The sequence below is a fragment of the Zeus faber genome, assembly GCF_960531495.2.
Source record: "Zeus faber genome assembly, chromosome: 13".
Classification (NCBI taxonomy): Eukaryota; Metazoa; Chordata; class Actinopteri; order Zeiformes; family Zeidae; genus Zeus; species Zeus faber.
Genome location: NC_137198.1, coordinates 5,167,792 through 5,181,962, shown reverse-complemented (window position 1 = coordinate 5,181,962; position 14,171 = coordinate 5,167,792). Strand labels below are relative to the sequence as shown.

At 53.5% G+C, this 14,171-nt stretch overlaps 1 protein-coding gene across 3 annotated transcripts in view; it reads left to right on the top strand.

The window, feature by feature from the left end:
• slc8a3 (solute carrier family 8 member 3) overlaps positions 1-14,171 on the top strand; it is a gene marked incomplete at both ends in the record, with an annotated part of 114,127 nt that overhangs the window by 80,132 nt on the left and 19,824 nt on the right. For all 3 annotated transcript variants that reach the window (XM_080012193.1, XM_080012192.1, XM_080012191.1), the window contains one exon: positions 1,346-1,452. In XM_080012193.1, coding sequence (XP_079868319.1) covers positions 1,346-1,452 — 107 coding nt within the window. The remainder of the gene's footprint in view (positions 1-1,345; positions 1,453-14,171) is intronic.

The window sequence follows — 14,171 nt, the reverse complement described above, 5'->3', positions numbered from 1 at the left end:
TTGTAAGTGGTGAATGTGGGCGTGTGTGTGTGTGTGTGTGTGTGTGTGTGTGTGTGTGTGTGAGTGTGTGTGTATATATGAGGGAGCACCTGTGTGCAAGTCACTTTGTGTGCGTGTGCCAGCGTGTGTGTGTGTGGCTGTGTGTGGCTGTGTGTGTGTGTGTGTGTGTGTGTGTGTGTGTGTGTGTGTGTGTGTGTGGGTGGGTGTGTGCATGCCTGTGTGTGCGTGTGTCATCGCTAAGCTACAAGCCACGGTGCTGGCAGTACATCAGCCGCACGTCAGGCGGCTTCCATCTTTCTCCCCCTCCGTGTGGATTACACGATCCAGCAGCGGCGCCGTCGTCCATAATGGATGCCGCTGCCGCGCCACTTCCCTTATTAGCCAAACCCCTGCTTTTCCAGCCTTGCGCTACATAACGGCCATAAAATATTCACTCCGCGTGTCGTGTGGCGGAAACGCGTCTTCCCGTGATGGGCGCCGGCATCATCGCGCCGCTCACAACACTGCGTTCGGCTCTGCCCGCCTCGCCGGGGGGCGGCGCGCGAGGCCCGTCTCCGCCGGCGCATCCGTCCTGGAAAGCACGCGCTGTTCCTCTTTCTACGCCGCCTCCCAGGCCGCACCGCAGGGAGAGGGGGGAAAAGCCAGGGTCGCGGGGAGGGGTGGGGTGGGGACGCCGGGGGGGCGCGCGAGCCCCGGGCCGGCTCGCTCTCCCGGCCCGAGCCGGTTTGCCTCCATTTTCCCATTGATGACACGCTTCTTCCTCCGGTTGGTGGGTGGTGTTTGTCTTGCCTTGTCGTGTCTCCATCTCGACGGTCGCGGCCCCTGACAGCTCTCGGACTTTGCTGAAATTCGTCTTTATCAGCTTCGCAGTTTTTGGTTGGGGGCCGGACACGCTCGATGAGGCGGAGATAGCTGGAGCGATGAGCTCGAATCCCCACCCCCGCCCGCGGGACCGAGGAGCAGAACGTCCAACAGGTGGATGCAGGGGGAGGCGGAGGTGGCGGCGGCGGCGGCAGGCAAAGCGGGCGGGGCGGGGGCAGGCCCGGCCCGCCCGGTGGGCGCGGAGGTGCCGCAGCGCAGTCGGGTCGTCGGGACACGGCTCCGCCATGCGCTCCGCCTGCTGACCTTTCACCTCCGACCTTCTCCTCCATGCTGTGTATTAATCCTTCCTCTATCTCAAATTAACCTGTTTGTATTCTTCTCTTTCCTCCCCACCCCCCACCCTTTTCCTCCCGCCATCTACCCCCGCCCTCCCCTTTTTTATTCTTCTTCTTCCTCCACCTCCTCCTCCCCCTCTTCCTCTTCTCCTCCTCCTCTTTCTTCTGACCACTCTCCTCCCTCGCAGCAAAATTGTTCAGGTGAAAATTATTGACGACGAGGAGTATGAGAAAAACAAGAACTTTTTCCTGGAGCTGGCCGAGCCGCGCATGGTAGACATGAGTCTGCAGAAAGGTGCGGTACTGAACCTCCTACACTCCACCCCTCCGCCCGTCCCCCTCTCTCTCTCTCTCTCTCTCTCCTTCCCCCTCCTCCCCTCCCTTTCCTCTCTCTCCCTCCATCCCCGACACCTCTCACGTTGCTCCTATCGCTGTGCTCCTCTCTCTCTCGCTCTCTCTCTCTCTCTCTCTCTCCCCATCTCCATCTGTCTCTTGCTCTAACGCTCTTCTTCTCCGTCCCTATCTCCACGTCTCTCTCTCTCTCTCTCCATCTTCATCTCTTTCTCTTTTGCGCTCCCCGTGTCTCTTGCTCTCTCGCTCGCCCTGTCTCTCTCTCTCTCTCTCTCTCTCTCTCTCTCTCTCACTCTCTCGCTCGCTCTCCCTCCGTCTTCCTCCCACCTCTCTCTCTCTGTCGTCCGCGTCTCTCTCCATCTCCCTGTGCCACTCTCTCTCCCTCTCTCCCATCTCTCACTTTCGCTCTCTCTCCTCTCGTCTCTTTCTCCTTGTCCCTGTCATCCGTGTCTCTCTCTCTCTCTTTCTCTCCATCTTTCCCTCCAAGTCTATCACTCCTCTTCCATCTCTCTGTCTCCCCATGTCTCCCTCTCTGTCGCTCTCTCCCTCCATCTTTCTCTCACTCTCGCTCTCTCTTCCCATGTCTCTCTCTCTCCCCCCTGTCGTCCACGTCTCTCCCCGCCTCCCCCCGTCGGTCTCTCTCTCTCTCTCTCTCTGTCGTTCTCTCTCTCCATCTCGCTGTCGTTCTCTATCTCCCTCCATCTCTCTCTCTCTCGCTCTCTTTCCGCGTCTCTCCCTTTCCCTGTGCTCTTCCCTCTCCCGACCCTCTAACCCCCGCCCTCCTCCCTCTTTCCTTCCAGTCTGATTTGTCGTTCTTCATCCCTTGTTCTCTCTCCCTCTCTCTCTCCTCCTGCACGTCCGTCGGCCTCACGACGGACGCTTCTCACCGCCGTTATTCTAACGCCGTGTCTCCGCGTCACGGCGTCGCGTCACGGCGCACCCCCAAACACCCTCCAAAACACCGACCGCCCCCGCCCCCCCCCCCCCCCCCCCGGAGAAGCGGTTGTTGTCGTCGGCGTGAAGCCGGCGCGCAGCCCGAGAGAGCTGTTATCAGCCGCAGACCCATGTTTTACACCGGTAATCCATTCTAATGTGGGGGCACGTCCCCCCGCGACATGCAGGCTGGGGGAGATATTTTTAAGCCGCCCGCTTGGTGTGTTTTCCAGGGGGGGAAGTGAGAAACATTGGCAAATTGCCTCGGGTGGAATCACATTATCGATTTATCTCCCGCGGTTAGAAAGTCTAATTCACGGGGGCCGCCCGGATCCCGCCGCCGCCTCCCGCGCGAGAGACTAAATTTGACCGAACTTGTCCGGTTTGTGCATTCGGCGCCCGTCCAGGTTGTGAATCCGCCGGCCCCCGGCCGTGCGGCTCCCCGGGGGACACCGCCGCCGCATATCACGCCCCGAGAAAAGTGAAACAAAGCAGGCGGCAGGGGGCAAATCAGAGCGGGTTTTCATCACAAGTTGCGCGAGGGTTGGCTTTGTTTGCGGGCTGTTCCATTCTCTCAAGATCGGCGCGCCGTTACCTAAGAGCACCGTTACCTAAGAGCACCGTTACCTAAGAGCGCTGTTACCTCACGCCGTCGTTACCTCACGCCGCTCAGGGCCGGAATTAGGGAATTTGCTGAATCCAACACGCCGCCGCTGCCTCCGATCAGAGGAGGGACGTGCGAAAAACACCATTTTCAAATTTCCATCTATGATTTGGTGATAAATGACTTCCGTGGCTGAGGAGGGGTTTGCACATGTACGTAGCTGTGAGTTCAACCGAAGCGCTCACGTCGTTCATTGAAGCTACTGTACTGTGTACTGTACTATACTGTACACACACACACACACACACACACACACACACACACACACACACACATGCACGCGCACACACACACACACACACACACACACACACACACACACACACACACACACACACACATCCATCTGCACCTGGATGCTCTCCTTAAAAAAGTAGTCCGCCTCCGGTGCTCTGAATCACCATCAGGCAGATTGGAGCCAGCTCTGGTTTTATCTGGATGTTCTCGTGGTGACATTTGACTGCCACATAATGGCGTGAGCGGGAGATGCTCCCAGCGAATCACATTTCCCAAAATATGTTCAGCCAGTCAAGTTCCCTTTTTTTTGTCTGAAAGCACTGATCCCGTTGTAAACCAGCCGGGCCGTGCATCAACGGCAATTCAGCACGTCACGGCGGCCTCGCACACCGATCAGCGGGCGGCTTGGAAAGGCAGCTTCTCTGTTTGTTCTATTCCTATCTATTTGTCGACTTGAAAGTTGAAATTGAAATTCAGGAAAATAAATAAATAAAAACGCGCACACACGCGCGCGCACACGTAGAGCCTTATTTTCTTCTTTTCTCATTTTCTCACACCTACACCCATCAGGGTTCCTACTGTGAGGTTGTCGCGCTCAGTCCCCAGACATGCAGGTGACAGCGACACAGGCGACTAATGTGACAGAATAGGTGTGTGTGTGTGCGTGTGTGTGTGTGCGTGTGTGTGCGTGTGCGTGTGCGTGCGTGTGCGTGTGCGTGTGCGCGCGCGTGTGTGTGCTTGTCTGCGTGTGTGAAGGAGAGATGCGAACGCACGCCAGTGGCCAGGCTCTAGTCCAGGCACATTACCATCGCGGGCAGGGGAGCACGGCGCGGCCCTCGCTGCTTATGAGGATCACATCAGCATCTGTCCACCCGCCGGCGGCTGTTGTGCGGCGACCAGACGCCCCTGCTCGTCCGCTACTGTCCCGGTTTCCAGCCGGGCGTGCCGAGTCCCGACGGATATCCGTAAAACACCGAAATTTCCCGCTTTCCAACATCCAGGACAGAATTGTCTCGGGTTTTCCGGCGCAGTTAAGATATCGATAATAACGCCGCACTTGTTTTCGGCGCTCACATATACAGCGCAGACAGGCGCGCGGAAAAGAGCGCGGAGCGGCCACACTCGGGCCGCCAACACCTCCCATTGGTGACATCTCCAACTGAAATGAATATCGGTGTCAGAGATAATAGAAATGCAACCCTTGACGTTCTTTTTTCCTCTCCCCGCTGTTTGTGCACGGCATTTCCTTTCCTTGCTCAGCGCGACACTGCCTTTCTGGGTGTTGAACTCGTGACCGTCTGAATCCTTCACCCGTGACCATGTTGTTTTCGGCCTGCGCTGCAGCTACTAAACACAGCGTTTTGTTTTTTTTGCCAGGAATGTGAGTGTCAGGGTGCTTATCGCTTATTGGATTAAGTACACAGAGCAGCTATTGCAGGCGTGGTTAAATACATACAGTTGCTGTTCCGTAACAAATGCAGAAGGTTATACTTCCACAAAAGCAAAGACGTGCCTGGCTGCAGGATGAGGCTGAAGTCCCTTCTGAGCACCCGTAGGTGGCCATATTATGAACTGTTAAAAGTGTAATTTCTTACTGATTAGATACTTCATTTTAGGTGCTGGAGTGCAGCGTAGTCCTGATCGCTCGTGTGTTTGAGGTCATGGCGTCAAATACACCTTTTACAGTTTGTCTCTGCGGGCCACACCACTTACTGTAGGTTCAATCGTATTCACGTATATTCAGCACTGAGTTCCCTGAAAAGTCGCAGTTCTTTCCTATTCCAGCTTCTACATCTCTCCGCGCACAAAGTCTTCGAAGCATGACGACAAAACATTGATTTGGTTTTGTTCCATTTTCTTCCGAAAATAAAAAATTCCAGCTCCTGTGCTCGGTGTCCTTCCCTGCTGGAACGTCTGTTTCAAGGTCGCCGGGGGCGTGTGCCGCGCTCTTCTTCGGATTGCTTCCGTGATGGCGAGCGACAGCGGATCCCCCCTCCCGGCGATCTGTCACTCGGGCGTCTTTGTGCAAACGTTTGATCAGAGGCGATTGGCTGCGGCCCAGAATCCATGTCAGACTCGCGGCCAAACCCGCCCGGCTGACCGGCCGACGGTTTCATGTCTGGTTTGGTGATCTGGAGGAATGACGCATTTCTGCGGATTTAACATTCCGTCCGGCGCCGTCCGGTCCCACCGGGACCGTTCGGACAAAGCGCAACTCACAAAGCGTTTGGAATCAAATTATCTGGGACCTGCGGGGTTAAGTGAGAAACATTGCCATTGAATCCAACGTAGAATTATTACCGCAAAGATGTGGCTCCTTTTAGCCCAGCCTTAATAAGGGCTTAGCCATGTTTACCTTAACTGCCGGCTCTAATGAATGTTTGATCGCCGGCAATAAACATTAAATCTATATTTGATGAGCAGATAATGAAAAAGGTTCATTCTTTTTTTTCCTTGTTCCTATTAGCGTGCGACGCCTCCAGATTGAAACGCGCCGGAAAAAACCGACGCGGGGCGTTTGTTCTCCTCGTGCCGCAGCGCGCCGCCGCCATGTGATCCCACTCATTTGTGCGATATGATAATTCCTCACTTTTCATATATAATGTGCCCATTATATTGTTGTTTGCGAGCGCTGATGTGGGACTGATTGGGTTTGTTTTCTCCCTATTAAAGCCCGAGTGGGGAGCGGGGTTGATGAATATTCGATGTGGGTCTTTGTTTCGTGGCTGCGATGCTTCAGCCCTGCTCCATTTTTCGCGGCAGCCTTTTCTTCGCCGCCGTAACAAAAAAAAGAAAAAAAAAAAAAAGAAAAAAACATTTCACAGTAACTTCCATTTGTTTACCTAAAACATCTCCTACACGGTCACTCCTGGGACCCGGGGAGCATCTGTCACGTGTTTTGTCGTGGCGCTGCAGATCGGGGCGTCGTGTCCCGTGCTATCTGCTGCTTTTAAAATGCGCCTTTCACCTCGTGAAGAGAAAAAAAACAAAAAAAAAACAGCTTATGCGAGTCCAAGCCGGAGAGACTGACCGTAAAGTGGAGAAATGCATCAGCATGGTGGATACTCTGGGCTGGCGGGTGTGGTCCGGCGGCCCTGGCTCGGGACACTGTGTGAATAATGTGAAAGCAATCAAGCGCCCGCGTCCCGACCTGTCACTGAGTTGTTTACAGCGGCGCTGCCCTTTGAGTTCCAGCGAGCGGTCGATAGCGGCAGCACTACCTGGAGGTGGCGGGCCAAGCGCACAGCTCTGCCGCCGCTTCCGCCTGGGTTTTCAGGGGTCCGACCCACAGGGCTGGGGCCCTGTTGTTCTTGTTCTGATTTTTATGATTATTTTTCTCCGAGGCCTTTTGCCGTCTGAAGGTGTCTGACGCGACAGCAACCTCCAACTTGGATGAAGTGTCGCTAGATGGCTCTGTTGGAACGGAGCAAAATATAATAGCCTCAATCTAAGATAACGAAAATGCACTTTTTTTTTATTTGGAGGAACGGGCCAAAGGGAAGCACAGCGGCCACTGGGCCACCGGTCGTTATGTCACTTATTTATTTATTTATTATTAATTATATCGGCCCCAGGGTGCGTTGGCCCACTGGGAAAATGCCCGGTATTCTAGATTACCAGTCCACCCATGGATTTGGGGCAGTCCAGACATTTTATGCTCCAAGTTTGATCTACATTTATCTATATTTGGAAAAAACGTTGCCGTCGTACCGGAAGCAGCAGAACGTTTGCGGTGCGGGGCAGGCTGGGGTGGGACTTTCTCATGGGGCGAGGTGCAGGGTGGAGACACCATCGGTGCCTCTTGGTTGCTTCCCGCAGGATCTGCGTCGGGTCGAGACGACAGACAGCAGGAGCCGATGCTGCGTTCCATGGGAACTCGGAAAATTGTAACATTGTGTTGGAAGGAAGTTATGCTGCGTTTCACGAGAACTCAGAAAACCGTGATTAATCACAGACAATCGTCACTCCGACATTGCCTCACTGCGTCATCATCGCAAGAGCACGGCACACAAGGGAATATGAGACACCCACACCTGAAACACAAGCAGTTTATTAACTGTCCGAGCAGAGAGGATTGGTTGGTTGCTCCGCGCAGGGTGGAGACAAAGGACAGCAGGAAGTGATGCTGCGTTCCACGGGAACTTGGAAAATTGTAATTTGTGTCGCTTGGTTGTTTTTCACAGTAACTCGGGAAAACGGTTATCCTTGACTAACGCCGCTAACCTGGGCCCCGTGCGTTGCTGCCTGCGGCCGCGCTTCGCCCTTGTTTCGCCTTTTAACCTTTATTTGACTCGAGGTAAAGGTTCTTTCTCAGAAGCGCACCGGCCCCGGCCAAGAAAAGCAGCACACAAATTGAAAACACATAGACGTTAACAGAGCAAAACATCCCAAAAGTAGAAACAATTTGAAACACCAAACAGGTTGAAACCAATTTTGTGTATGAAGTAATGAATTGAAATGAAAAACTCAAGTATAATTATTATTAATTCGAGCATTAGAACAGAACCCTGATCTGACCCGTGGAGCCAGGTGATGGATGAAGTTATTTCAGCTTGAACTGCGCTTTGTGTTATTTGACTGAATGAATAAAGATTCAAGTACGAGGAGAGCCGACCAGTAACAGCTTTGCACAAAAAAGAAAAATGCTGCAATGATTTTTTTTTTTTGCCTTTCCACAGAACGTGAAGGCCAGACGGGCATTTCCTGTGAGAATCAGACGCGTTTTAATTTCCACTGAATTACTGGCGTCCGCAATGTTTTGAAGAAACCCTGGAAAACGAACACTGGGCCGGATCTGGTTTTAATTTCGGGCTTTAGTTTCGCTAACAGGAAGCGGAGCCACCGATTCGGGAAACAGACCTGGATCTACCTCTTGCTTCCCACCTTGGATCCCAGGTATCCTGGCATCCAGATGTCACGTATCGCAAATACAGCTTTTTTTAGCCTGATAAGAAGCATGTTCTCCATGGCTGCGGCGCCTCAGTCCTCACACAGCTCCACAGCGCGCACACACACACACACACACGCGCAGACACTTTCGTTTCGGGGGACAGCGCCGGACAGAACATATCGTCTTACATGTGCTTCCCATGTCGAGTGTTGCAGCGATGAGACAATGAGCGAGACGATCGCCCTTCAACCGGTGGTCCCGGGTTCAAATCCCCTGTTGTCAAACCGCATCCGCTTGCCCGAGGTGCCCCTGAGCCGCGCGCTAGCACACACACACACACACACTCACACACACGCTCCACTCCTCAAAGCTTCAGGGGAGTTGTTTTGTCACTGACCTTGCACTTTGACCTCGCTGTCGGGCGGCGCCAGTGAACGCAGCGTTTCCCTCCAGGATCAATAGAGGATCACATCGCATTATCCCACAGCGGCGCGGCGGCGCTCGGCGGCGGCGCTCGGCAGAGGCGCGTGCGCACAGAGCTGCACCCGCGAAGCACGGGCACTTTATACCGAACGGAGCAGCGGTTATCAAGCTTCTTCACGTCAGGGAACCTCAACTGGGCACTGAGCAGATTTTTATTGTTAGATACGATCCAGGATCCAAACATTCTCTGGTAGTGCTGTGGTGTGAACTTGCTGAAGTTTCGTGGTTAATCATTTCGATTGGGACCCCCCCGGAGCCTCTTGGTGGGACCGATGGCGTTCCCCGGACCCCAAATTGACGACCGTCGGCATAAAAGACAGAGTTGCATGAAATAAATGAAAGTGCTCGGTTCTACGTTCACGCTCTGGGGCTTTTCCCGACGATCGTTTCAAATGTGTCGCGCAGATCCCATGTTTTGGTCTAAAGCAGAGGCGGGGGAACCTGCGGCCTAACCCTAACCCTCCATTTACCGTCACATGGCCGCTGGGTGTTTCCCGGATGTATAGAGTCGGTGATATACCGTAGATATATATTTTTACAGTTTTCTAAAAGCAATTAGTCGTGTCCGTCGTTGGGTCCGATATGCTGTGCTCATGGTCTCACACTAATAAAAATCAAATCAACAAGCACACGGCAGAGAGCTCTCACCGTCCATGCCAAACAGTGGGTTCTGTGCCTCGGTAACAGGGAACGCTCTGGGCAGAAGTCGGATGACGCTTCATCACTTTAGGAGGAAGAGGACGAGCGGCCGAAAAACAGCGAGAGGCTCTGTGATCTGCACGACAGGGAATAGCACAATAATCACATGGATTCCCATCGCTCCGTTCACAGGTCACACAGCTGAGTGTGGGAGAACCCGGACCGGAGCTGTCTCACTGCCGGGCTCCTTTCCTGAGCAGATCAAGATCCGGGCATTTAAAAACACCGGCATTAACTAACCGTTAAATATGTTAGTATAATTTAATATAATTTAAAACATATTAATAAAACATTACAATCAATGTAGGTTTTCTCGAGTAATCTTTAAAATTGGGAAAACGCATCTAAAATTCTATTTTAGTTGTATTAAAAACTAAAAAAACGAAACTGGCACAGAAAACAAAAAGGTGTTGTTTAGCAACCGGTATTGAAGTCGTGATATTGAACATTTTTTGACGACTGCCCTGGAAAACCATTGAATTTCTCCATTTATTGTAATAGACGACACAGCGATAGACGGAGATCAGGAAGAAAGTTTGGAAAGGAAAGAAAGACGGGGGGGGGAAACGGGCCGAGGCAGTTTGAGAAGAGGGGCGGCGGGACGGAGGGGCGGAGGGATGCAGTGGGGGAAGAGCGCGGGGTGGCGTCGGAAACCTTCAGACGACACGGGGGGGGGGGGGGGGGGGGGACAAAAACACCAAAAAAAACCAGCGTCACTCGCAGAGAGAGAGAGAGAGAGAGTGTTCATGTATAAAAGCTAATGAGACAGAGAGCCACAGTGGCTGGGTGCATGCCTGCAGGACTAATGCAGGAAAGGATCCCCCCATTCTGCCACTTCCACTTGGGATCAGAGCCAACGTGGGGAGCACGGCAGCCTCCATCAGACTCCACACGCTGGACTCACATGCTACTGCTGGAGTGGCTGCTCTCTCCCTCTCTCTCTCTCTCTCTCGCTCCCCCCTCTCTCTCTCCCTCTCTCTCTCTTTCTCTCTCGCTCCCCCCTCTCTCTCCCTCTCCCTCTCATCCCCCCCCCTCTCTCCCTCTCTCTTTCTCCCTCTTCCCCCTTCTCTCTCTAGCTCTGTCTCTCTCTCTCTCTCTCTCTCTCTCTTGCTCTCTCCCTCTCTCACTCTCGTCCCCCCTTTCTCTCTCACTCTCTCTCTCCATCTCTTTCTCTCTCGTCCACCGCCTCTCCCTCTCTCTCTACCTCTCTCTCTCTTGTCCCCCCTCTCTCTCTTGCTCTCTCTTGCTCTCTCTCTCACTCTCTCTCTCTCTTGCTCCCTCTCTCCCTCTCTCTCTTCCCCCCTCTCTCTCTTGCTTTCTCTCTCACTCTCTCTCTCTCTCTCTCCCTCTCTCTCGTCCCCCCTCTCTCTCTTACTCTCTCTCTCTCTCTCGCTCTCTCTCCCTCTCCCTCACTTCAAATCTTTCTGTTCGCTGCCTCCACACCCCACCGTGACTCACTCCCGAGCGTCTAATTAGTACTTCATGTGAATTTACTTTTTTTATCTTTACAGAGAACTTGTCTGACTCCCTCTGGCTCATCGAGACGCAACAGTCAGAGAGCAGTCAGAGAACAGTCAAAGAACAGTCAGAGAACAGCCGTCCCGTCGTGTCTGTCTGGCGGTGCGTGCCGCCTGTCACGCCCCCCGCCACACGCCGGGCCTCCATCAAACCGGCGCCGTCTTCGCCACGGCACGGTCGCCCTTAGCCGCCGCGTCACCCTCCCCCTCCCCGGGCTACGGCGCCCACGTCATTTCACCAGAAAGCTGGGGGCCCCGAGTTCCTCCGGCTTGAGCCTTTGTGCGGGTCACACTCGGCCGGGTGCACGTCCGCGCCTCGGAGGGCGAGGCGCCGCTCTCTCTCAGAGAGGAGTCGCCTGAAACAAACTTTTTATCGAGACGAGGGAAAAAATGCAACCTCCTCCCCGCGCAGGCGTCTGAAGGTTGCGGTCGGCCCCTGCTCCTGGTTTCCCCGCCCCCAGCCCGTCAGGACGGGTGCCAAAGGAAAGAGGGGAGAGTTGGAGCTGACGTTTTATTTTATTATTTTTCTTTTTTTAATTTTCGGGGGGAGCGGATTCATTCGTTTCGTGGATTCGTTTTCTCGGGGGAAACGCAGCGGAGGGAGTTGGCAGGTGACGCAGGCTCCGTTACGTGACGACGGTAGGAGACACGCAGCGGCCGAGCCGAAAGGAGACGAAACACAGAGACATGCAGAAAATATCCCTCTTAACATCCATCCCTACCTCCCTCCACGCTGTGTGTGTGTGTGTGTGTGTGTGTGTGTGTGTTTGTGTGTGTGTGTGTGTGTGTGTGTGTGTGTGTGTGTGTGTGTGAAAGCTAAATAACGGAAGTGTGCAGCGGCGCGGTATTAAGTATTTAAGCAGCCTAAGTGGGAGGACGCCGTGCGACGGAGAAACCACTCGAGGTTTCATGTCGATGCCGACGTGCCGCTCCACGGCTCCACCCTCCGCCTCACCTCGCCTGCCGGCGAACGAAAGGCCTCCGCTCGACGGGGCTCGGGGGGAAAAAAAAAATTAAAAAAATAAAAAACACCGCCACCATCCGCCACCATCCACCACCATCCGCCCTTTGTGTGGCTGTAAAAGTCGGAGCTTATCGCGCCACCCCCGCCCCCCACCCCCCGGTTTCACCTCCGATGAGTCTCTTCCTCTTCGGTGTCGCGGAAGAATAAAAAAAAATAAAAATAAAGGCGTTATCTTCCTTTCTGCCCCCGAACGGTGAAACAGAAAAGTCAGAGGTGATAATGGATTAGTGCCGCGGGGGGTGAGGGTTGGGTTACCAGGGGGGAACCTCCCCCTCCCCCGTCGCCGTAAATAATCCTTCCCCCCCGGTCGACGTGAGGAGTCACCCCTGCGCCTCGGAGCTCCGCGCCTACGCCGTGTAATCCGGCGCCATTCCCCCCACTGCCCGAGCGGGACCCTTTTTTTTTTTCCGGACGGCAAAAAGCCCGATTCACTTTCCAGGTCGTTGGACGCGTGCGAAGGAACGTTTTTTTACGGCCGAGAGCCTCGTTAATTACCGACGAGGCCGTCACTGGCCCTGTCCTGACGCCGGCGGGATTTGACAACGTCGGCGTCACTGCCGCACGATCCCGGTAAAACCTTTTAAATCTCACCTGAGCCGCCTGACACGGCCGCCTGGATGTGCCGAGGACGGGCGTTTCTCGGGGTGGACGCGGGAGTTCGGAACCGGTTTACCTGTTCCGCCCCCGCGGTGCGAGACGTGCGACGCGAAGGCCGCGCCTTCAAATCTTCGAGTTCTGCGACTCCGGCCCGGGTCCCGAAACGTGCGCTGGGTTTGTGAGCAAAAGAGCTGCGACGCTGAAGCTCATGCGCCCGCCTCCGGGGGCGCGGCGTGCACGGGGGCGCGGCGCAGGCCCGGGACTCCCCACCTCGTGTCGTGAGGAGCCGTCGTTCGTGCACTGGGCTTCTGCATCCCAACATGGCGGGGCCCAGATCCAGGGACCCCGCCACTGACGGTTCCATCGAGTTATAATGGCGAGTTATGGCTCCGGGTCGGGCTCAGCGGCCCCCCCTCTGGGGCCCCCCGCGTCTCGTCGGAGGGGCTTTCGGCGCTCCATCCCGGTGCCGACTGGAGTCTCTAAGCGGCTGCTATTGAATGAATTAGCTGCCTAATTGGGCCGAGATAAAGACTCCGCTTCCTTATCGCTGGCCATTACAGATGACAGGAGGGATCTCCCAGATGGAAGAGACAGAGGGTCAGGGCCGAGCTGGTGCCGCTGTCGAGGGGGCGCAGCAGCAGGTGGAGGGAGGTTCTACGCCCCCTCCTCCGCTAGAGTCATCCAGCGGGTGAAATAAATGATCCGACGATCGACTCGGTGGTTGGAGATGGATCACGTGGGGTTTCATCATCGTTCCGATCGACCGCATGGATATTTTTCACGGGTGCTTTGAGACGTGCTTGACAACGTACACTGGATGGGAATGCTGGTCCAGATTTAAAGTTTAAAGTCGTTCAAGTTATTCACGTATTTATTACCTTATTTTACTGTCGTTTTTATGGTCCAAATTAATAACATAACATCACAAAATATATATAACCACAGGTTAATTGATTATAAAAAATTCGCTAAACATTTATTATAGCTTTAGAAAGTGTTCATTACTTTAATACTATAGTGAAGTATGCAAACATTGTTTTAATTATTGGATATACTGTGTGTATATGTGATAGACACATATACACATTTCTATAAAATGTATAATATATAACATGTTAATGAGAGAACTATAGTTCTAAAGCTACGGTCGCACCGCCGGCCACACGGCTTCTGTGACCGTGCACCAGCGTTGGTGGGCGTCGGCTCAAAATGGACTGGCTGTTGTGGGCGTGGCAAACATTTTGAACCTCTCTCCTTTTCCGTAGTTAATATACATTATATAGATGGATGGTGCCGTGTCCACTCTTTTTGAAATTAAAATGGTGTAACTGTGAACTTGGCAAAATAAATAACCTCACGAAAAATTACGGAAATATTCTTGCCATCCATCCCTTAAAATAAATGAGTACTTTTCATTTTAGAGAAAATGACCTGTTCCTTATTTTATCGATAGTTTAAGGGACGTTTTTTCATAAAAAAAATAAAAATAAAATAAGCCGAAATCATGAATTTTTTTTTCCAAGGATCAGCGCCATTGAGAGCATATCTTCCCTCCTATTGGCTGTCGCCCGGTGCTCGGCGCCGCTCATTTGCATGAAGTTGAAACCTGCTCAGCTTT